This window comes from Catharus ustulatus, chromosome 2, assembly GCF_009819885.2.
Source record: "Catharus ustulatus isolate bCatUst1 chromosome 2, bCatUst1.pri.v2, whole genome shotgun sequence".
NCBI classification, from domain to species: domain Eukaryota; kingdom Metazoa; phylum Chordata; class Aves; order Passeriformes; family Turdidae; genus Catharus; species Catharus ustulatus.
Window position 1 is genome coordinate 17153387 of NC_046222.1, and position 18249 is coordinate 17171635.

General features: G+C 42.8%; 1 protein-coding gene and 1 long non-coding RNA gene across 3 annotated transcripts in view; one reads left to right on the top strand and one right to left on the bottom strand.

Annotated features, from left to right (window-relative positions):
• Positions 1–1795, bottom strand: part of NECTIN3 (nectin cell adhesion molecule 3) — a 60631-nt gene extending 58836 nt beyond the window's left edge. For both annotated transcript variants that reach the window (XM_033051928.1, XM_033051927.1), the window contains exon 1: positions 1526–1795. In XM_033051928.1, coding sequence (XP_032907819.1) covers positions 1526–1730 — 205 coding nt within the window. In that variant the 5' untranslated portion in view covers positions 1731–1795. The remainder of the gene's footprint in view (positions 1–1525) is intronic.
• Positions 1711–10225, top strand: LOC116992373. The gene is made up of 4 exons (XR_004417036.1): positions 1711–1771; positions 8808–8886; positions 9940–10017; positions 10112–10225. It is a non-coding gene; the product is annotated as an uncharacterized LOC116992373 (long non-coding RNA).
• The last annotated feature ends 8024 nt before the right edge of the window (positions 10226–18249 follow it).

The window sequence follows — 18249 nt, forward strand, 5'->3', positions numbered from 1 at the left end:
AATCTGGGAAGACTGACATCTGAATTACACTCATCAAGACTAAAATGGTTGAGTCGCTGTATGACACTAGGCACGGATGCTCTTAGCTTCATTGTTACTATTAACTTCACATTTAGATGTAAAAATAGCTTCTCAAGGTTATGTCAAGTCTGCAACTTCACTTTTTGTAATTGCAGAAGAGCAGAAATAACCCTGAACAAAGGGAGAAAAGTGCCAGTGCAAAAAGTTTGCCAAGCATACTAAGCCTTCAAGCCTTGAAGTTTGAAACGTGATGCCTTCTCAGTATTTACAAACTTAGTAACAATCATCTTTTTTGAAAGCTACATCATTGCCAGAGGGGGGAGACTATTACATGCACGAGGCACAATCCTACAGCGCCTCAACTCCCTCCCTGAGAAAGCATTTCTCAGATACTACACAAGTGTTTTACGGCGGCATGGCTTGCTCGTTCCTGGGTATTTTTATCACATGAACCTCCAGAGACTACCTCCTCTAACTTGTTCCTCCTTCATTAAAGAGGGAAGGGACACAGCGTCTCCTACAATAAAACATCCTTGCCAACTATTCATTGCTGCACTGGGAATACAACGGCAGGATGAGGGTTTTCGATTTGCTCTTGTCCAAGTCTACTTTTATCCCCTCTCATCTTCCACTGCTGTAAAAAAAAAAAAGACACTACGCACACTACGCCGCATGCAGTACAACATAACTAAATAACTAAATTCCTGCTACGCCGCCTGTTTGTTCCCCGCAGGAAGATGAACGGGAAGAGGTCGGTGATGGCATTTTCCTGCGGGTGGTCACGCCAAGCCCGGCGGTGCAGTGCCCGGCAGCAGCTGCTCAGGATGCGGGCGATGCGCGGCGAGCACACGGTCCCGCCTCAGCACGGCGAGTGACCGAAACCAGCGCGGGTTTCACCCTCAGCGAGGGGGAACAACGCCACGAGCCCACCTCGCCGGAGGCAAAGCGCCTGCTATTCCTGCCCCCAGGCAGCACCAAAATCCTTCTGTCCTTCCCAAGATAGGAAAGGAGAACGGGGGGAAGCAGCCGTGATTTCCCGCAAACAAGCGAAATCGCGTCGCTCAGGACGGGAATTCCAGCGGATAACCTGCGGTCCGCCGGGGGAAGCCCCGGCTGTGGAGAATAAACTTCCCCTGCCGCCCCACCCGGGCCGCGGCCACCCCAGCCCGGCCGCCAGAGAAACTTGGCCTCCCGGGATGCCCGCTCTCCCGGCGGCGGCCGCAGCGGATGTTCCCGGGGGAAAGGGTCCGTGGGTCTCCGCGGTGCGGGCTGCGGTCCGGACCCCGCCTCGCATCGCTCCCTCCGCCACCATCCCGGCCGCGTCCCGCCCGGTTCCCCCGCGCAGGCGGCGGCAGCCCCCGCCACCCCTCCCCGCCGCCGGGCGCCACACAAAGTTTCCCTCAACTCGGCCGCGTCCCCCGGCGCTGCCGGGGCTCGAGTTTCTCTCCTCCTCTTCCTCCACCCGCCCCCTCGCCCGTCCGCCAAGGGGAAAAGTTCCACTTACTGCAGCAGAAACGAGAGAAAACCAGCCCCAGCAGCCCCAGCCCCGGCCCGGGAGGCACGGCCGAACGCAGCAGCCGCCGCCGCCGCTGCCACCACCGGGGGGAGGCACCGCCACCAGCCGCTAGGAAAAGTTCCCGGCGGGCGGGAGGAGGCGGCGAAGGAGGGAAACCAGCAGCAGCCTCCGCAGCGGCTCCAGCCCCTGCCATGCTCCGGGCTCGGCTCGCAGTCGCCGCCGCTACGACGCCCGGTCAGTCCCGCCCGGTCCCGCTGCCCGCGCCGCCGGCGCCTCCCCACACGGTGCCTGTGTCACTGAGCGGGGCGGGGCGCGCCGCTCCCGCCCTCTCCGAGCGGGCCGCACCACCCGCCGCAGGGAGGGGGGGCCGGGGGAAGGCGGGACGCGTGTGCCAGGCGCCTCCACCGCGACCCCCACCGCCTCCCCCCCGCCCCGGGGCGAGTCGCCTCGCCCCTGCCTTGCCCGCCCCGCTCTGTGGGACTCGCGACGCGCCCTGCGCATCGGGGGGTTCCCGCTGGTATCGAGGGCGCCGCGGGAGGCTGGTGGGAGGGGGCGTCACGGCGCCCTCCCCCGGGGGGCTGTTGGTACGTCCCGCCCCGCCCCTCCCGCCCGCACCCGGGCGCGGTCGGGGGCGCCCGGCCGGACTGGGCACCGGCGCTCCGCTCCCGCCACCGCCCCTCAGGCTCCCGCCGCCCCCGCTCGCCGCCGTCGGCCCGGGCGGCCACTGCCCCGCGGCTGGCGAGCAGCCAGCAGCGCTGGGACCGGCGGGGGACCGGCCGCAGCCCTCTCTGCCGGGCGCGGGTATTCCCAGGAGCCGGGAGGTCCGGCCAGGGCCGCTCCCGGGACGGTTCCTCCTCAGCGGGGCCGGCTGGCCGCAGGGCTGGAGCCCCGCTCTGGGGCCGCTGGCGTGCAGCCCGTGCCCCGCGGTTTTGCCAACAATAAACTTTCCGGCGTTGTTCTCGCATCGCTTTCGCTGCCCTTGTCAGAGCCCCGCGCGGGCTCGCAGCGTGTGCCGGGCAGCGAGGGCCGGGCGGGGGCACCGCTGCCTCAGCACCTCCCGACGGGGCTGGTGCCGCTCGGGGCGGTGCCGAGCCCGCGGGAGAAGGCAGGATCCGGAGGTCTGGAACCATCTGGGAGCAGAGCGAGCCCTGTGCCGAGCTCACCGAGGAATACCAAATACGGCCCTGAGCAGCCCGGCAGGGGTCCGGGGGCAGCAGGCAGCCTTTCTGTCACGCTAATCCCCCGCAGGGATTCTTGGCTGTGGCACAGCACATAGCTCTGCGCTGGGAAGCGCTGCCACCGGCGAGGGCAGAGCTGCCCCTCGGGGAGCGGTGACGGGCGGAGAGCGATGCTCCGAGTATTGTCAGGGCGGAGTGGCCGCTCGAGGTGAAGAGGGAATTCGTGCCTTTGCCCGAGCTCCCAGGAGTCCAGCCAAGGGCTGTCTCAGAATTAGAGCAGTCTGTAACCAGGTCACAAAACTAAAGGTGACTTTTCTAAGAAATGCAGTTTCTTTGTTGCGTCTCGGTGCTGATCGTCAGTTTTGTGGGTGTAGTGTCAATGGACAGATGAGATTTTCAACAGCAAAATACAGAACCTTAAAAGAAGTGGCTTGAGAGTCTTGCCTCTACAGTCTAGGTGTGCTTTTCCCTTTCGGATTCACTTCACTATCCTTGCAAAACCTCCAGGAAAATACTTAATAGCTATAAATACCATACTTGCTGCTGAAACATCTGTGGCAAACGTGCTTCACATATTCCCCAAAATTATGTAATATTTGATGATTTCTTTCGAAAGTGGACATGAAGAGCAGTTTCTCTCAAAGATATGTATGGCTGTTTATCAGATGCTCACAATAGCATGTTCATTTGGTCTTCAGCCACACTGTTTGCCAATTAACTGGCCCCATTAATTTGTAACTGTGAAACAAAACAGAATTCAGGCGAAGAGTTACTACAAGCAAATTGCTGGCTATGATGGATGTTGGACATTCCTCAACATTCTGCTGTGAAAACCAACATAACTGAAAGGACTCAAAGTTTTATGAAATCAATGTAATTTTGCCAGTCTAATCCTCAGCTAGTGCAAAAATGTTCTTGTTATAATTTGCAGTAGGAATGTGGGGTCACTCGTGTGGTACACAGGATGCTGTCCAAAGGTTCACAGACATGTTCATATGGCAAAGCTTTTTGTTTAAAAGAGTTTCTCACTCCGCTGATACTTTTGATGCCTGGTCCTTTACTCTGCTGTTAGACTCTGCCTTTTGATTCCATGGTAACCAATGTATTCCCCTATGCCAATAAACCTGGATAAATATAATACAGAATTAATCATTAGAGACCCATTTTTATTTATGATAAGAGCCTTTTTACTCAGGAAAACTAACAAGTATAATTGTAGCAGAATAATTTATACTGCTATGCCTTTGCTGATGTAACATCCCAGGTAGATGTTTTAATTGGGTGTAATTATTCCATTTCCCTGTATAGACGAGTCCTATATAGATAAATCCCTTTTTATAGTTAGCAGTCGAAACAAATTACATTTCATAATTACATTTACACTGAGTTTAAGGCATTCTTAGGATGGGTAGGAAATATAATGGGGCCATAGTGTAATTGAGAGTGCAACCTTAAAATCCTGTTTGTGACAAGTATATTCAAATTGCCATCTGCTATATTTTTATTCCTTCTCATTCCAAGACAACAAAAAGCATTAAGTCTTTTTAAAATAAAATGTTTTGAAGGTCTAGCACCAAATTATGTACATCAATTCATGCAGGCTAAGGAAGCAAATGCAATTTGTCATATTTAAGCAGAACTGTGCCCAGTCTGTAGGTAACATCTTCCAGTGCCAGATTCAGCACTGTTGTAATCAGGCATCCTGGGGACTTTGTGGTACAAAAGGAAATTTGACTTCATGATATCAAGTCTAAATTTGGCTCCCCGATGCTTAGAACACTCCTGAAGGCATGATGCTCCAAACAATTAATCTTGCATAATATGGAATAAATGCGTATAGGACACACTGGCTCAGTTCTTGTAAATCTGTTGTCACTGGCATATTTTTTCCATAAAAAGATGGTTTTCCACAGTTGGCAGCAATCCTGTTCAAAAGCATCTTTGAGCTGTAGAAATACAAAAGACTGTACTTTATTTCCAGCCCCTATTTCCCTCTCTTTCTGGCCATTGTCCACCCACCTGCCCTTCCCCCATGCAAAAAAAAAAATAATCCCTTACCCTTAGTTTAGACAGGGGAGTTTGGCAAGTGTTTCCTTCTCAGTTCTTAACCCTTTTGGTAGTTTGAAAACAAAGTCCTGAAGCAGTGTGAAATTAACTTATATGCATAACATTTGAAGTGACGGCACAAATTCCCACTGGAATGAAGGGCTATTCATTCCAGTGGGAATGGGCAAATAGATTTGTGGCAGAACAATGTGCTTTTCTCAACACTTTCTCCTCCATTCCAACGGATGGGACAGGGCCTCCCTGTCGATGCTTGTGCACCACAACCCGTTATGACCCTTTAAAATAAAACCACACCAAACCCATCCCAAACAAAACCTGCCTCTTTTTTTTTTTTTTTTTTTTTTTTTTTTTTTTTTTTTTTAATGTGCTTCCAGCTGGGTGAGATATTTAGGCTGTTATTGCACGGAGTTTAGTGATTTGCTAACAGGTGGTTGCGCTTCTGCATCGTCCCTCTGGCTGCAGTCAGAGTAATTGTCTCTGGGTGTGCCTCAGCAGAACTGCTGCCTGAGGGACTGCTTTCTGTGCTGTATGGAGAAAGGTGCCTGTCCAATTCCTTGTCTAGAGAGCGATGGAAAAGCATCTCTGTAGGCTGTGCAGCAGGCATGACTGACAGCAGTGCCAGCAAGACCAAAGGACATGGTCTGCATATTTATGTGCATGCATTTCCTGACCCAGTGGTGGACTCCTTGCTCTGATCATCCATGGATGTGTTTGGGAAGGGCTCAGACAACGCCCCACTGCACACAGTTTGGCTTGCCACTGGTAGAATGTGTTTTTAATACTGTTGGATACACTGTGGAAATTTTGGGGGAAGGATGCTCTATAACCATGGCTGTTACACAGAAAAGATTAAAATTGGGAATATATTATAAAGCTGGATTATTCTCATGTTTCCCACTCTTTGCATGCAGTATAATGAAAAACAATGTGTTGTCACCTCATAAAATATCTATCATAATATTTTGATTTAAATCATAAACAACCTTGGCCAAGAATAACATACATACAGTTGCATGGTATATGATATATTTAAAATCTATTTGCCAATCCTGTTAAAGATTACATACTTAAATCTTTTTTCAATCAAAGACTACCCCTTTAAGCAGAAATACGTGTATCTGACTCCTCCTGCATTGCGAAGTACAACTAGAAAATTGGTTCTCTTGCTCACAGAGTGGTCAACCTCTCGATGTGTCTCAGAAAAGTTCCAGACCTCAGGCTTTTTGTCACAACAGAGTAATGCAGTTACTGACAATAATCACTCTCCAGCATTGTGTTTCGTGCCCATGATCAGGAGTACATAACATCCAATCTGCGGTGCAACTGTGATTCCTGTTGTCTCAGCCAAGAGATTTAAAACTCACAGCCAACTAAGTAAATTCCTCATACATTTCTGGCAGACAAAAAATAATAGGTGAGGAAATGGTAGACTTTCCAGTTAGATCTGTCTCCACTTACCTCATTGACAAGGAGAACAGCAAACTTCAGGGTTCCTCTCAGAAGCATATTTGCAAGACAATGCTTCCCTGTTTTCTTTTTGCTCTGCCTCCCTTTACTGTAGTCTCTTGCTCTCCTTCTGTGTGCTTGTTTTCTTGCCTTTCTTTCTTCTTCTCTAACTATTTATTTGTATTTTTATCAAAGTGTGATATTGTGTACTAATTATTAAAAAAATCCTTGATTCATACTTCTGTTTGGACATGCACAATTTGCATACTTTTTTCTTAAACTAAAACCTTTCTAGGCACAAGCATTACATACCAAGATGAGCAGAAAGAGCACAGGAAGGCAAGAAGGAGAAAAGTGAAGAGGATGGGTGGAGAAGACAGGAAAAGGGGAGAACAAGTGAGTGAGGGGTTGTTAGGGTACTATGACGAAAAAAGCAGGCGTGTGGTTAGAAGTCAGAAATAGGAAGAAAGCCAAAGGAGAATGCCCTGGTCTGTATCTGGGGAGTAGCTGGTGCAGCAGAGGGAGGATGCTAAGTGGTGTCACTCACCCTGGGGCTGCTCCCTGGCTAAAACAGCCAGAAGCTGAGGGTGGTGCCAGTCTGTCGCTGCCAGCTGGACATCCCTATACTGCAGTTCCCTGCCCTTGGCACTGGTCTCTCCAGTGGCCAAACATGCCTCCAGGCACACCTCCACAGTCTGGCTGACCCCCTTGCACCAGGGAGAGAGGCTGACCTCCTGCTTCATCCAGACCCTGCGGCACAGTGCTGGAGGAGGGATGATTATACAAGATGGTCCTGGTCCAGCTCTGTAGGAGGATTATTGCTGTCTTCACAGAGGGTTCTCTCACAACTACAGATAACCAAAATCAGTCTTCTTTTCTCCAGTGTCAAAAAGAAGAAAGATGAGTTCCAAAAAAGAAATATATATCACAATGAGGTCACAATTTTATAGTGCATACCTACATTTTGCAATGATATTTTCATTATGCCAATTCACTGACATGATCTCAGCCCCAGCAGGAGGTTAGTTCCTGATTCAAGGAAAAGGAAAAGAGAGTTTTAACATTCATTTTAATGCGAACATTTATTCATTTTTAGTATCTGCACTGTTACACTAGTTTCACTTAATTATGGGAGTAGAAGCAGGTTTAGAATTCCCTGGAGGAGCTTGCTCTTTTTTCTTTTTAGAAAGAAAAAGACTTGCTCTCTTCATCTTCTCAACTGCTCCTCCCTTAGTCTTTTCATTTTCCTTGAGAGTGCTTATTCTTACCCTTATAAATGAGCACATCTTGGCAAGAATTTAACTACTAAAAATGGTGTAAGCTTTGTTTTTCTTTTCCCCCCTCATCTTTTCCTCTGTGGATTGATAGTTAAATGCAGCAGGTTTTCCACAGTGTGATGAGCAGAGTGCATGAACCCAAAGGTTATGCCTGCCTGTGCCTTAGGGATACAGCTTGGAGATGTAGTGTATGAAAGATGCATCAAGGTAAAGTCACAAGGTAACTGCAGTAACGTGCTGCACTCCTGCTGCTTACATCCATGTTTGATACTTGAAACCATCTTAACTTCTGTGAATTCAAAAACCAGCATAAGATTGAAACATAGCATGGTTCAGTGATAAAAGGTCACATTGTTATACCTGTAGGTTTCTACTGTATGAAACCTGTGTACATTGCATTTTCTGTTCTGTCTTTTTTGTGTATCTGCAAAAATGGATGTTGGTCTGAAACTAAGTGAAGACTTTAATCTCTGCATGATTTTTGAGCACATTTCAAGTATTTTAAAAGTTTGAGTGGCTAAGAGGAATGCATATTAATTTTAGACAGCTTTTACACTTTACTTTTACACATTAACGTATGTAATTGAATTCTGAATTTCCCCTTCTACTTTCAGCCTGAAAAGGGTAGCCCAGAATACTCCTACACACTTTTTGATCCTTTGAGAAAAAACCTAAAACCCTGAAGGAACCTTATTAAACTTTATAAACAAGTCTCTGTACACAAAGAGTGCTTAATTTCTACACATCTTTTTAATATACACTGTTATATGCAGACCAAATGCCTTAAAAACTCTGTTTTAACCTGAGATCTGTTCCAAGGTGTGTCTTTACACCAAGAGAAGCAACACTGGTGCACATGAAGAGATCACTGAGGCTGGAGTTTTCATCTATGTAGATATCTTGCACCTCTCTAATTATTCCCATATACAAGTGAAAGCTGAATTTATGAAGAAGCAAAAAATCTTATACCTGTAAGAAAAAAAAAAGTACCTTTATTGATAATAGCTACACCTAAATTGCAATTATGTAACTGTTTTATGTAGAAATCACCTCCTGATCAAAATCGTTATGTAACAAGCACACAGTCTGAGTAGATTAAGAGCACAGAATAGTGGATTTTTATATTTGGTCATCCAGGAAAAAATGTAATTTCAGTTGTGCCAAAAAAAAATTGCTCAATTTTTTGGCTTTTATACGCATTTCTGACCCCTTCAAATTAGGTCAGTTTTTAAACAAAAGCATAATTTAAATGTGAAGTATCAGTATTTCATTTTAGAAATATTTACTGTTTCCTTGTTGCAGTCCTCCAGAATGAGACATTCTGCAAGTTTCTGGAAGCTGTCCCAAATTCACAAATGTTTTCAGATTCTGCAAAGATGAGGTTTGGATTTGTAATATTTTAGCTTGTGGGGGTGGAGGGTGGAATAAGGGTACACCTACACCTTATTTGAGTGTTCACAAGGCCTGAGGTTTTTCTCTCTTAGTTTATAGCAATCCACTCAGAAAGGATTAAGAAATCCAATTCAGCCCATCCTGTAACAGAAATACAAAGTCCTCTTTTCAACTTACATGAAATATATCAGATTAAAGGAATACTCTACTTGAGGTGTACAGAAACTGAAACACCTTTCTTCATCCTTTATCAGACACTCCAGGAGGAAAAGAGGCTTGATTAGTAGAACTAGTCAAGAACACTCCTATGTGACTTTAGGAATAAGAGGAACCTGCTTAAAAGAAAACTCACTCTAAGTGACATGTAGACGTAAATACCTTGAGAAATACAGGCTGTAAAACATATTTCTCCTGCCCACAAACTCACACCTGCTAATGCCTCATAAAATTAGTTGCATCCTCAATACTGTCCTTCAACAGCAAGTTTTAAGGCCTAATTATATATTTAATTATTTATGTTTTGTCAGTTCCTTTTCATCCAAGACATTCAACAGCATGTCATATGGGATCAATTCTTCAACAGTGATTTTATTATAGTTTCTATATAATGTCACTTTAGTGCATCCACCCTGTTCCCACCCCTGAGCATATGGTGTCTCTTTTTTTAATACATCTGAATTAGAGAAAAGTACCAACATTAAATATGATTCTCTTGGTTTCTGGTGCTTGCCAGTCACTAAGTTGTTTGCAAATGTTTTTAATATCAATTTCATTTCTGTACCACAAGTGTTTTGTTAACATCTGTCCTGCAGCAGATGATCAGTTTTATTTAGTGATTTATTTATGTATCTATATTTTGGTGTGAAAGCATAGTAGTCACTCTTGGGCTTTAATCTGTGGAAGGGATGAAGCAGAATGGAATGCAGTCAGTCACGCTTTGCACTTGAAAGGAACAAAGCCATTATTTCTTTGTTTTCTGCTGTAATTCTAGGTATAATGGGCAGAATGGCAGAAATAAATTGGGGTCTTTGTTGCTTTGCAGTTCTCCCTTTCTCAGCCAGAGCAATGCTTTCTCTCACGTACATCGTCTATCAAATGTTTAAGGATCTTTTTGCATCAGGTACTATGCTGTTTCACATTTACTTCAGCTAAGCTCTCTAAACACTTTGATGAGCATGAAAAATGATGCCAACCTGACAAATGCTGTTTTTCAGATTTTTCTCCTGAAGTTTCTCCATCATGAAACACCACGATGGTGACCATATTCACTTTTGGGAAAATGGGAGCTCTCAGCCTTCTTATCATGGAATCATGGAATCACAGAATCATGGAATCATAGAATCGTAAAAAGGTTTGGGTTGTAAAAAAATCTTAGAGATTATCTAGTTCCAATCCCCCTGCCATTGGCAGAGACACCTAGAATGATGAATTTGAGAAAAGGCATTACCTCATGGCTGTGCAGGGCATGGAACTTTCCTCATAGTTTCTTTATTTCTTACCTGTTTATGATAATATGATCACAAAAAAACCTTGTAAATATTTGCAATTCTGTTGTGTAAATGATTTCATGTGGTCCAGAAAGGGCAGCATCTGGTTCATGAACTGCATTTCCAGAGAAGATTACATGTTCCACTATAGACTACTGCCACTAGCCTTGAGTGGGCTGGATATTTAACTCACCCAGTTCAAACTGCAGTTATTATTTTATGTTATTTCTAGCGGTTCTTTATTTTAAATCAGTTATGTTCTTCTCTGCTGGCAATCAATTGAATGAAACTCACAGTAAGTAAAATGAGAAATACAGAGAAGTTGCAGAAGACCAGTCCTGGTCATCCTGAATGCCTGACACCCCAAATCTGACTCTTCTGAACATATCAGAAAAATGGATGATTTGTCATGAACTGTATAATGGTGCAATGCTTTTATTAGCATGGGGTTTAAATAAACTGCATAAACAGTTGTGGTTATATCACTAACAGAGTGATTCTAACAGATCTTGTTGGGGAGAGGAGGTGTTCAAGCATAAATGCCAGCAGCCCCCAAAAACATGTAGTCAACGAGAAACCAAGCACATTTTCTCCAGGACAGAAGAGTTTCACATTTTGATAGCAAAAAATGTGCAGTCAATTGTCATCAAATTTCCAAGGATTCTTGGCTGACTCTGATCTAAAATACTCAGTCTAAACCCTGACAGCCATTTTTAGCTGTATTGTTTGTTGGTTGTATTCAATTTCCCATGAGGCATCTTCATGCATCAAGGTTGTAAGTTCTCAGAAAGGCAAATGAATAAAAAAGCTTCTCCAAAGTCAGACTGACTTGTATTATGATTGATGATATTCTTATTAATAATCTCAGAAATGAGATTCATAGAATCGTAGGATTCTGACTTGGAAAGGGCATCAAAGATCCTATGGTCCAATATCTTCTGGCAAAAGCATTGTGTGGAAAAGATGGCCCAGCTGAATCTTAAAAGTGCCCAGTGCTGGGGAGTCTCTGGCAGGATTCCAGTAGCTGTTTATTCTCTCTGTGAAAAATTTTCATATTATGTCTAATCAGAATGTGCTCAGGAGTAACTTGTACCCATAAGGAATCCAGGAGAGAAGAAAAAACATAAGTGAGGTGCTAATAAATAACTTCACTTGTAAGGATGTGAACCATGAAAGAGAACTGGGGTGTTAGAACTCTGGCCAAAAAGGTGATTTTGGTGTTTTGTTCAGTCAATAAACAGAAGACATTGTACCCTCCACTGTATTTGTAGAAAATAGGATAAATTATGTACTGCACAACTCCTTTCCAGGAGGAAAATGCTATAGTCCTTAATTTTGGTGTATTATGAGCAGAGCTCTATGCCGTTAAAATATGTCCCTGACCAGTAATACATAAGTATGTCTTTTAAAAGTTAAGGTCACAGAAGTAGAAGACAGACAGTAATTTATGGTGTTCTAGTTATATGTTATCAGAGGAACATTTCTTGTGTTCTATGCAAAATAGAGCTATAGTTGCAACCCAGTCATCATTCACATATGTTGCATCTTTCTACCTGTGTATGAATATATTTATTTAAATAAATATGTGTTAAATGCAACTTTTTTTATGAGTAACCTGATCCTGCAAAGACTTATGCACTTACGCCCGGTATGACCAAAACAATGTCTCTGGCACATGGAGAAATCAGCCTATGTGTTAATCTTAACAGTACAGAAGTGTTGATCTGACTTGATTACAGTGAGTTGGGAAATTACACCAAAATCTCTTGTTATAATCAGAAAATGTAGGTGAATTCAAGTCAGGTTTTCTCACAAGGAAGTATGCACCATTTTCAAAAAGGCTGGAATTTCTGGTGAGAGTGAGAATCTCCAAGACTAAAAGTCAAGTGAAACATGTAAACCCCTATTTACCAAATCATGTTTATTACATTAAACATCTTCAGTAGACGGAGAAGACAGCATGGGCCCTGGTAGAGAGAAGTCACTGAAGTACTGATGCAGGGATACGTATGTGAGACTCAAATGCAGACTCAGTGAGAGAGGAACCTTGGCCAAGAAGATGAAAAAGTGTTTTATGTGAGGTGCTAGAAAGCTTTTAAATATAGATGTAGACCACTCACAACTGTTAAATGCAGACAGGTTGGAAAATGCCTACTGGATTACTTTCATGAAACAGAAATATTGTTTCTTATTCAGCTGTTATGACTGTGTCTATTGTTTCTGCTCCATTTTGCAGAGAATATTTTTACATCCTTTATTGTTATAACAGCAGGGAGAGGTGGTATTTTTTTTCAATTACTGTGAAAGTTACTGAAAGTACAGTTTTAAAGTGACCAAAATTGTTCACACCAATGAATGTAATTTAGCAAATAATTACAGCTGAAAAAATAGGGAAGCAGTGTAAAAAGCTCTGAAATGTTTCATTTTAAAATCACCAACTGCTTATTTTGACATATTTTAATGAATCATTTTGGGTTTCTTCTTTCAAAGAACACTTTTTTATTGGCAAGTGGTCTATATTTTTTAAAGACAACATAATTAGAGGCACAGAGTCTGAGAACAAAATGCAGCATTACAATGAAAAATACACAGAATAAATCCATTTCTATTTCACTGTAGAAGATTTTTTCCATGTTTTTATTGCAATTATTGAACTAAATAGAATCATAATTTGCTCTGCTGTATTAGTAATAATTGTAGGTGTCAATAACCCAGTGTATGGATATCAGTTTAGACCCAATTACATTTTGGAAGAACAAAACGACCTCATAAATGTGTGACAATGCAATTAATTTGTTTTTTTTCGATGTTCACAGGTAACACAATGGATTAAAGGTATCTAGACTGTGTGTGAATGCATGGCCAGTCTAACCAGGTCCTCAGAACTGAAGTATGTCAGAGCAAGGAATGAGGTCAAGACTGCCCATAGGCCTGGCTTAATTCAAACTGTCCTTTGAAAGATGCACAGGATATGACCAGGCAGCTTAGCAGAAAAACCCTGCCATGGTAAGAAGCTCATCAAGGGCCCACAGAGTTCATTGAAAAACTGGCTTAAGGCCATCCTGCATAAACAGATAGAAGGGAAGGCGTGAGCTTGCTTTATTTCCTGGATTTGTGGAGATCTGCTGAAGAAGCAGAATGGGACAGCTCCAGGAGCAGAAAGCTCGTGGCACTCAGAAGTGAATATCTAGAAGATGTGTTTGGAACACACCAGACCCCAGCTTCAGAGCTTTGGCATGGAAGTGGAATATGCAGGGCTCATAAAATGGGCAGAGAAGAGTTTGGATACATGGCACAATTCCAGGGTGTACAAGTGTTAACTATTAAAAGAGCTCTGCTGATGCAAAAGACAAAAAGGATTTGGACCATGTTCTTTCACTTATTTTTTTCTGAGCTGATGTAAAGCTGATCCAGTAAAACCCCACCAAGCATCTGTCAGCTGCTGGTTGCGGCACAGAAATCCTCAGTACAAAATTCTCCTCATGAAATGTTGGGGTTCAGGCCTTTGTACAGAAAACCTCTGATCCACCAGTCTGTTAAGAGCCCCCACACTACAAGGTTTACACCTTTTCTCCTGCATTACACCAAGACCATGATGATTTTGTAACTGCTTATACAAGTAAATTAAAATGGCTCTATATCCCCTTAGCTTGCCACTAGTGAATTAAAGTTTGCATGTGCCAACTTTTTCACATGTGTGTGAAAGAAAAACAGAGGGGAAAACTGAAGGGATTAGTCTTAATACCTTAGAGCTAAATAAACATTTACTGAGTTTGATTCTGCCATTGTTTCATGGCTAATGTTAAGTACAAGGTGACTGCAGGACTGTTGAAAATGTACAAATAACATTAATCTGCTGGTTCTCCCCTCATTTTGAAATGTATTATAGAGTCCAATTTCATGGCATGTTTTGATTTTATATATACCCCTTCCCAGGTGAAATAGCCATTTTTTGTCACCTGTGACACTTTCATTTCTCATGCATGCTTCTGAAGTGCAAGGCTCTGTTTCCCTGTTTAGATATGCCTTTATGCTAAACTATGGCAGAGATTTACTGCTGCTGCAGCTACTTTTTGACTCCATCAGGCTGCCAGCTATTTTCTACAAAATCTTCCCTGTTATAGGATTCCAGACTGCACATAGATCACTCCAAACAGGAATGTGAGTATTCAAAACCAGATCTCCTGCTAACAAAAAGGACTTTGTTGCTCTCTATGTAAAATTCAGCTGACAGTTACATGCATTCAAAGTATACAACTAATGATATCAAAATACCCATGTAGGTTCAAATGTGTAACTTTCTGATATTTTCTATGAGTAAAAATTCATGGGACTAATTAAAAAAAATAGAACAATGTTTCCTACATTGTTTCCCTCACAGAACTTGCAGGTGTAGGCGAAGATGACTAATTCATATGTTGTAAGGGGTAGCACCTTCAGCTGACTAGCTTCAGATATTTGCAAAAGAGAGGTTCATGCCACTCTCCTTTTGGCTCCAGAGCATTTCCAAAGTCAGCTGAAGGCCTTAAACTTAATCCTCAGGGTAATTAATGGATGGAGCCCCAGCAACTCAACAGATCCAGTTTCAGCCTCTGAATGACTGAGACGGATTCTTCTTCCTGGGGAGAAGCACAGCACAGAGCTAGGGAAACTGCACTTTCCCAGCCATGGACTGCATCTCTACAGCACATTCTGCTGCCACTAGGAAACCTTGTAAAGGTGCAGCCACAGTTTATGGCTAATTGCCTGTTCAGGTGGTTATGGCAACCTCCCTTGAAGATAATATTACATGGTTTTGTGGAAGTCATGTAACAGTTGATAGCTTCTTAAAAAGTTTAGTAATTTAACAAGGAGTGCCTTCCCTCCCCCATCATAGCCCTCCAGAATAAAAATTTCACAGCAGGATAGGAAAAACTCAGGAAAGGTCATTAAACTGTCACATGGATTCTACACAAAGACTGAGGCTCAAGGTGAACCTACAGACACCTAGAGGAAGTGTCTTTTACAAGATGTTCTTTGACTTGAAAAACATAGAGAGATTAATCTGATGAAAAATATATTTATTATTCCATTCTGGTTTTTTTCAAAGACAGTGCAATGAGAAAGGCATTCTTGTGGTGCAGTGCATCTCATCCTGAGTGGACAATCACAATAAAGCAGATGAACATACCTGAGGAAGTGCCTGCTTCTAACATTGGGCAATTAGAAAAGCTGAACTAATGAGCTTAAGCGCAGACATTGGCATTGTAGACATGCAAATTAGGGAAAGGGAAGTCTTAGGAATATGTTTGGGGATGAGATTCATCACAATTTTTGCAAATCATTCATGTTTGAAATTTGCAGATTTTATGTGGCTGGAGACAACCTCTGTGTCCTGTGCACAGTTGTGAGAAGGAAATTGAGAAGTGTGTGGGCATCATTTAAGTGGAAATGGCTAGAGTTTACACGGCAAAGGGGAGAGATGCTGCACCCCTTCTGAATCGGTTCTGATTCATGCTCTTACAGCCCTCTCTGGTCACTGCTGGCTGTGTGTGATGTGCACTGAGCTGCAATGCCAGCTGTTGGCACCACGCTGTAACCAGCCCAGACTCAGAACAGCTGCAGAAGGGAAGGTGCAGGATTTCTTGCCATCTGTGTCCCAGTGCTGAATCTTTGAGCAGCTCTGTACTAGAGTACCAACTACGCTAATTGCCAGAAGTGACTCCTGTTTTCTCACATGCACAAGCAACACAGTAGCTCTACCTTCTGGAAGTTCTGGATTTCCTTACTTATTTCTGCTTATATGAATTTCTTATATTCCTGTCAGTTTTGTTTCTTTTTTAAAAAAATTTTACTGTCCCGTGAGAGCATAAACACTATTAGCACACAGAGAAGCTATTGAGTGCAACAATTTCATGGGATACACAAGAAGTAAGGAACAGCATCTTTTGAAACCTTGGAGGCTCTAATATCATCAGTCTTCTTTCCATACTGAGCTTTTTTGTCTGAATCCCAAGCATAGCTATGCATATGCAGCTCTTGTATGTGCACCTTTTAATGTGGCACACATACAGGCTCTAAGGGACACAGAGGCTCCTTTGGATGTTGGTATAATCTTGTGTGCTGCTACTCTTCTCTCCACGTGTATGAGGGCATAAGTGCACATGTGCACGTGAGTTCATATCCTAAAGCACTCTTTTCTGAGATTTACCCTTGACTAATTATAAAAAATGGTGCTACAAACCCATTTTCCACTCTAAGACTTCTCCCTTCAGAGGCATCCATCTCAAATGTGAAATCTGGATGGTGTTTTGTGTTTTCTGGCACCCCACAAGGGAAGTAATTTGCAGAACATACCCCTATATTTTTAATCCACATGACAAAGTCTTTAGTTCCACTGGAGGATATAGGTTGGGAGAGCTTAACATTTTGGAGACCTATGCACACTGACATACAAACAAAGTAATTTTTTACTGACCTCCTACTTCTCCAGCTTAGTGCCATACACTAAAACTTCAGTCATGACACTGAGCTAACTTCTGAACCTGAGCCATGTAACACTTGTCAGGTTATTATGAAAATTTCTTGCCCATCTCAAACAATAGATTCAGTATCAACTCACTCTGCTGGCTGTTGTAACATCTCTTCTGCACTTTCCAGGGGGAACATTTTCATCATTTTAGCACAAATAAGATTAACATTGAGACAGCCAAGGATATGTCTTGATATTTTGATATAGTGCAGACACTTTCTGTTGAAGAAAATAAACTACCTACAAAAAACAGTAACAGTAAGCAAAATAATAATTAAGAAATCTCATCAAACTACAATCAAACATGGTAGTGTTTCACAGGTGCTCACAAGACTTCTTCCAGTTAATGACATCAACTTAACCAAGTGAAGGCAAGGGTGTTTGGAAGGGCTACCTTGGTTGAGATATTTTAAAGGAGTGAAAATTAAACCCCCAATGGAAAATTTGAGAGGACTTAATGGAAACATATCTTTCTAAAATAGCAGAATTTTGAAATGACCAGAATATTGAAATTTATGAGTGTGACTAATTCATTGGGCACTTTTATGATCATTAACGACCAGAAGCTTGAGTCTTTTGGATAAACTTGTCTGGAAAACATGGCAAGTTAAGCAGAGATGATCTCCTGTTGCCATGATAGAATTAATTCAATACTGTCTCAGACTGTCTTGGTTGAACATCTTATCCTTACTTAAATAGGCTCTAGCATATTTTATCCTGTTACTATTTATTCTTATAAACCTAAAAGATAGGCCAATTAAAAAAAATAGAGAATACTGATATATAAAAAGATGCCATAGTCATTCCAGAGTTCAAGCTAAATCAGTATCTTGACAAGGTGCATTAAAATGTTATGTTCATCACACCAGATGCTTATTTTCATTATTTTCACTTGGGTCATTACTTCTCATGTATAGCAGGTAAAACTCTGTATAGTCTAAGTGATATTCACTTTAAATAAAACCATTTTTTATTACTGTTCAGGGTAATGATGGTACAGAACTGCAATCTCCCACACAGGGATGCTAAGTGAAAATAGGAAAGTGCTCTAGTCATAAATATTGCAGTGAATACCTCTGTAAAAACTATGAGTCTAACTTGTGTTTCTCATGATGAAGAAATGTGTGGCAAAATTACAAAATGACCAGTTTGAGAAATGCAATTCAGTGTCTAGTCCTGCTTAATGAGCTTAATGCTCATATGTATTAGAGAAAGAAGTGCACTTCAAGTATACAATTTATGTTTCTTTTTGCAATTCTTGTGCAAAAAAACCATTGTAGCCATTAGACTTTCAGTGTTACTGAGATACTCTCGATATTTATCAGACCTCTGAAACCATATTGACATAACTCTG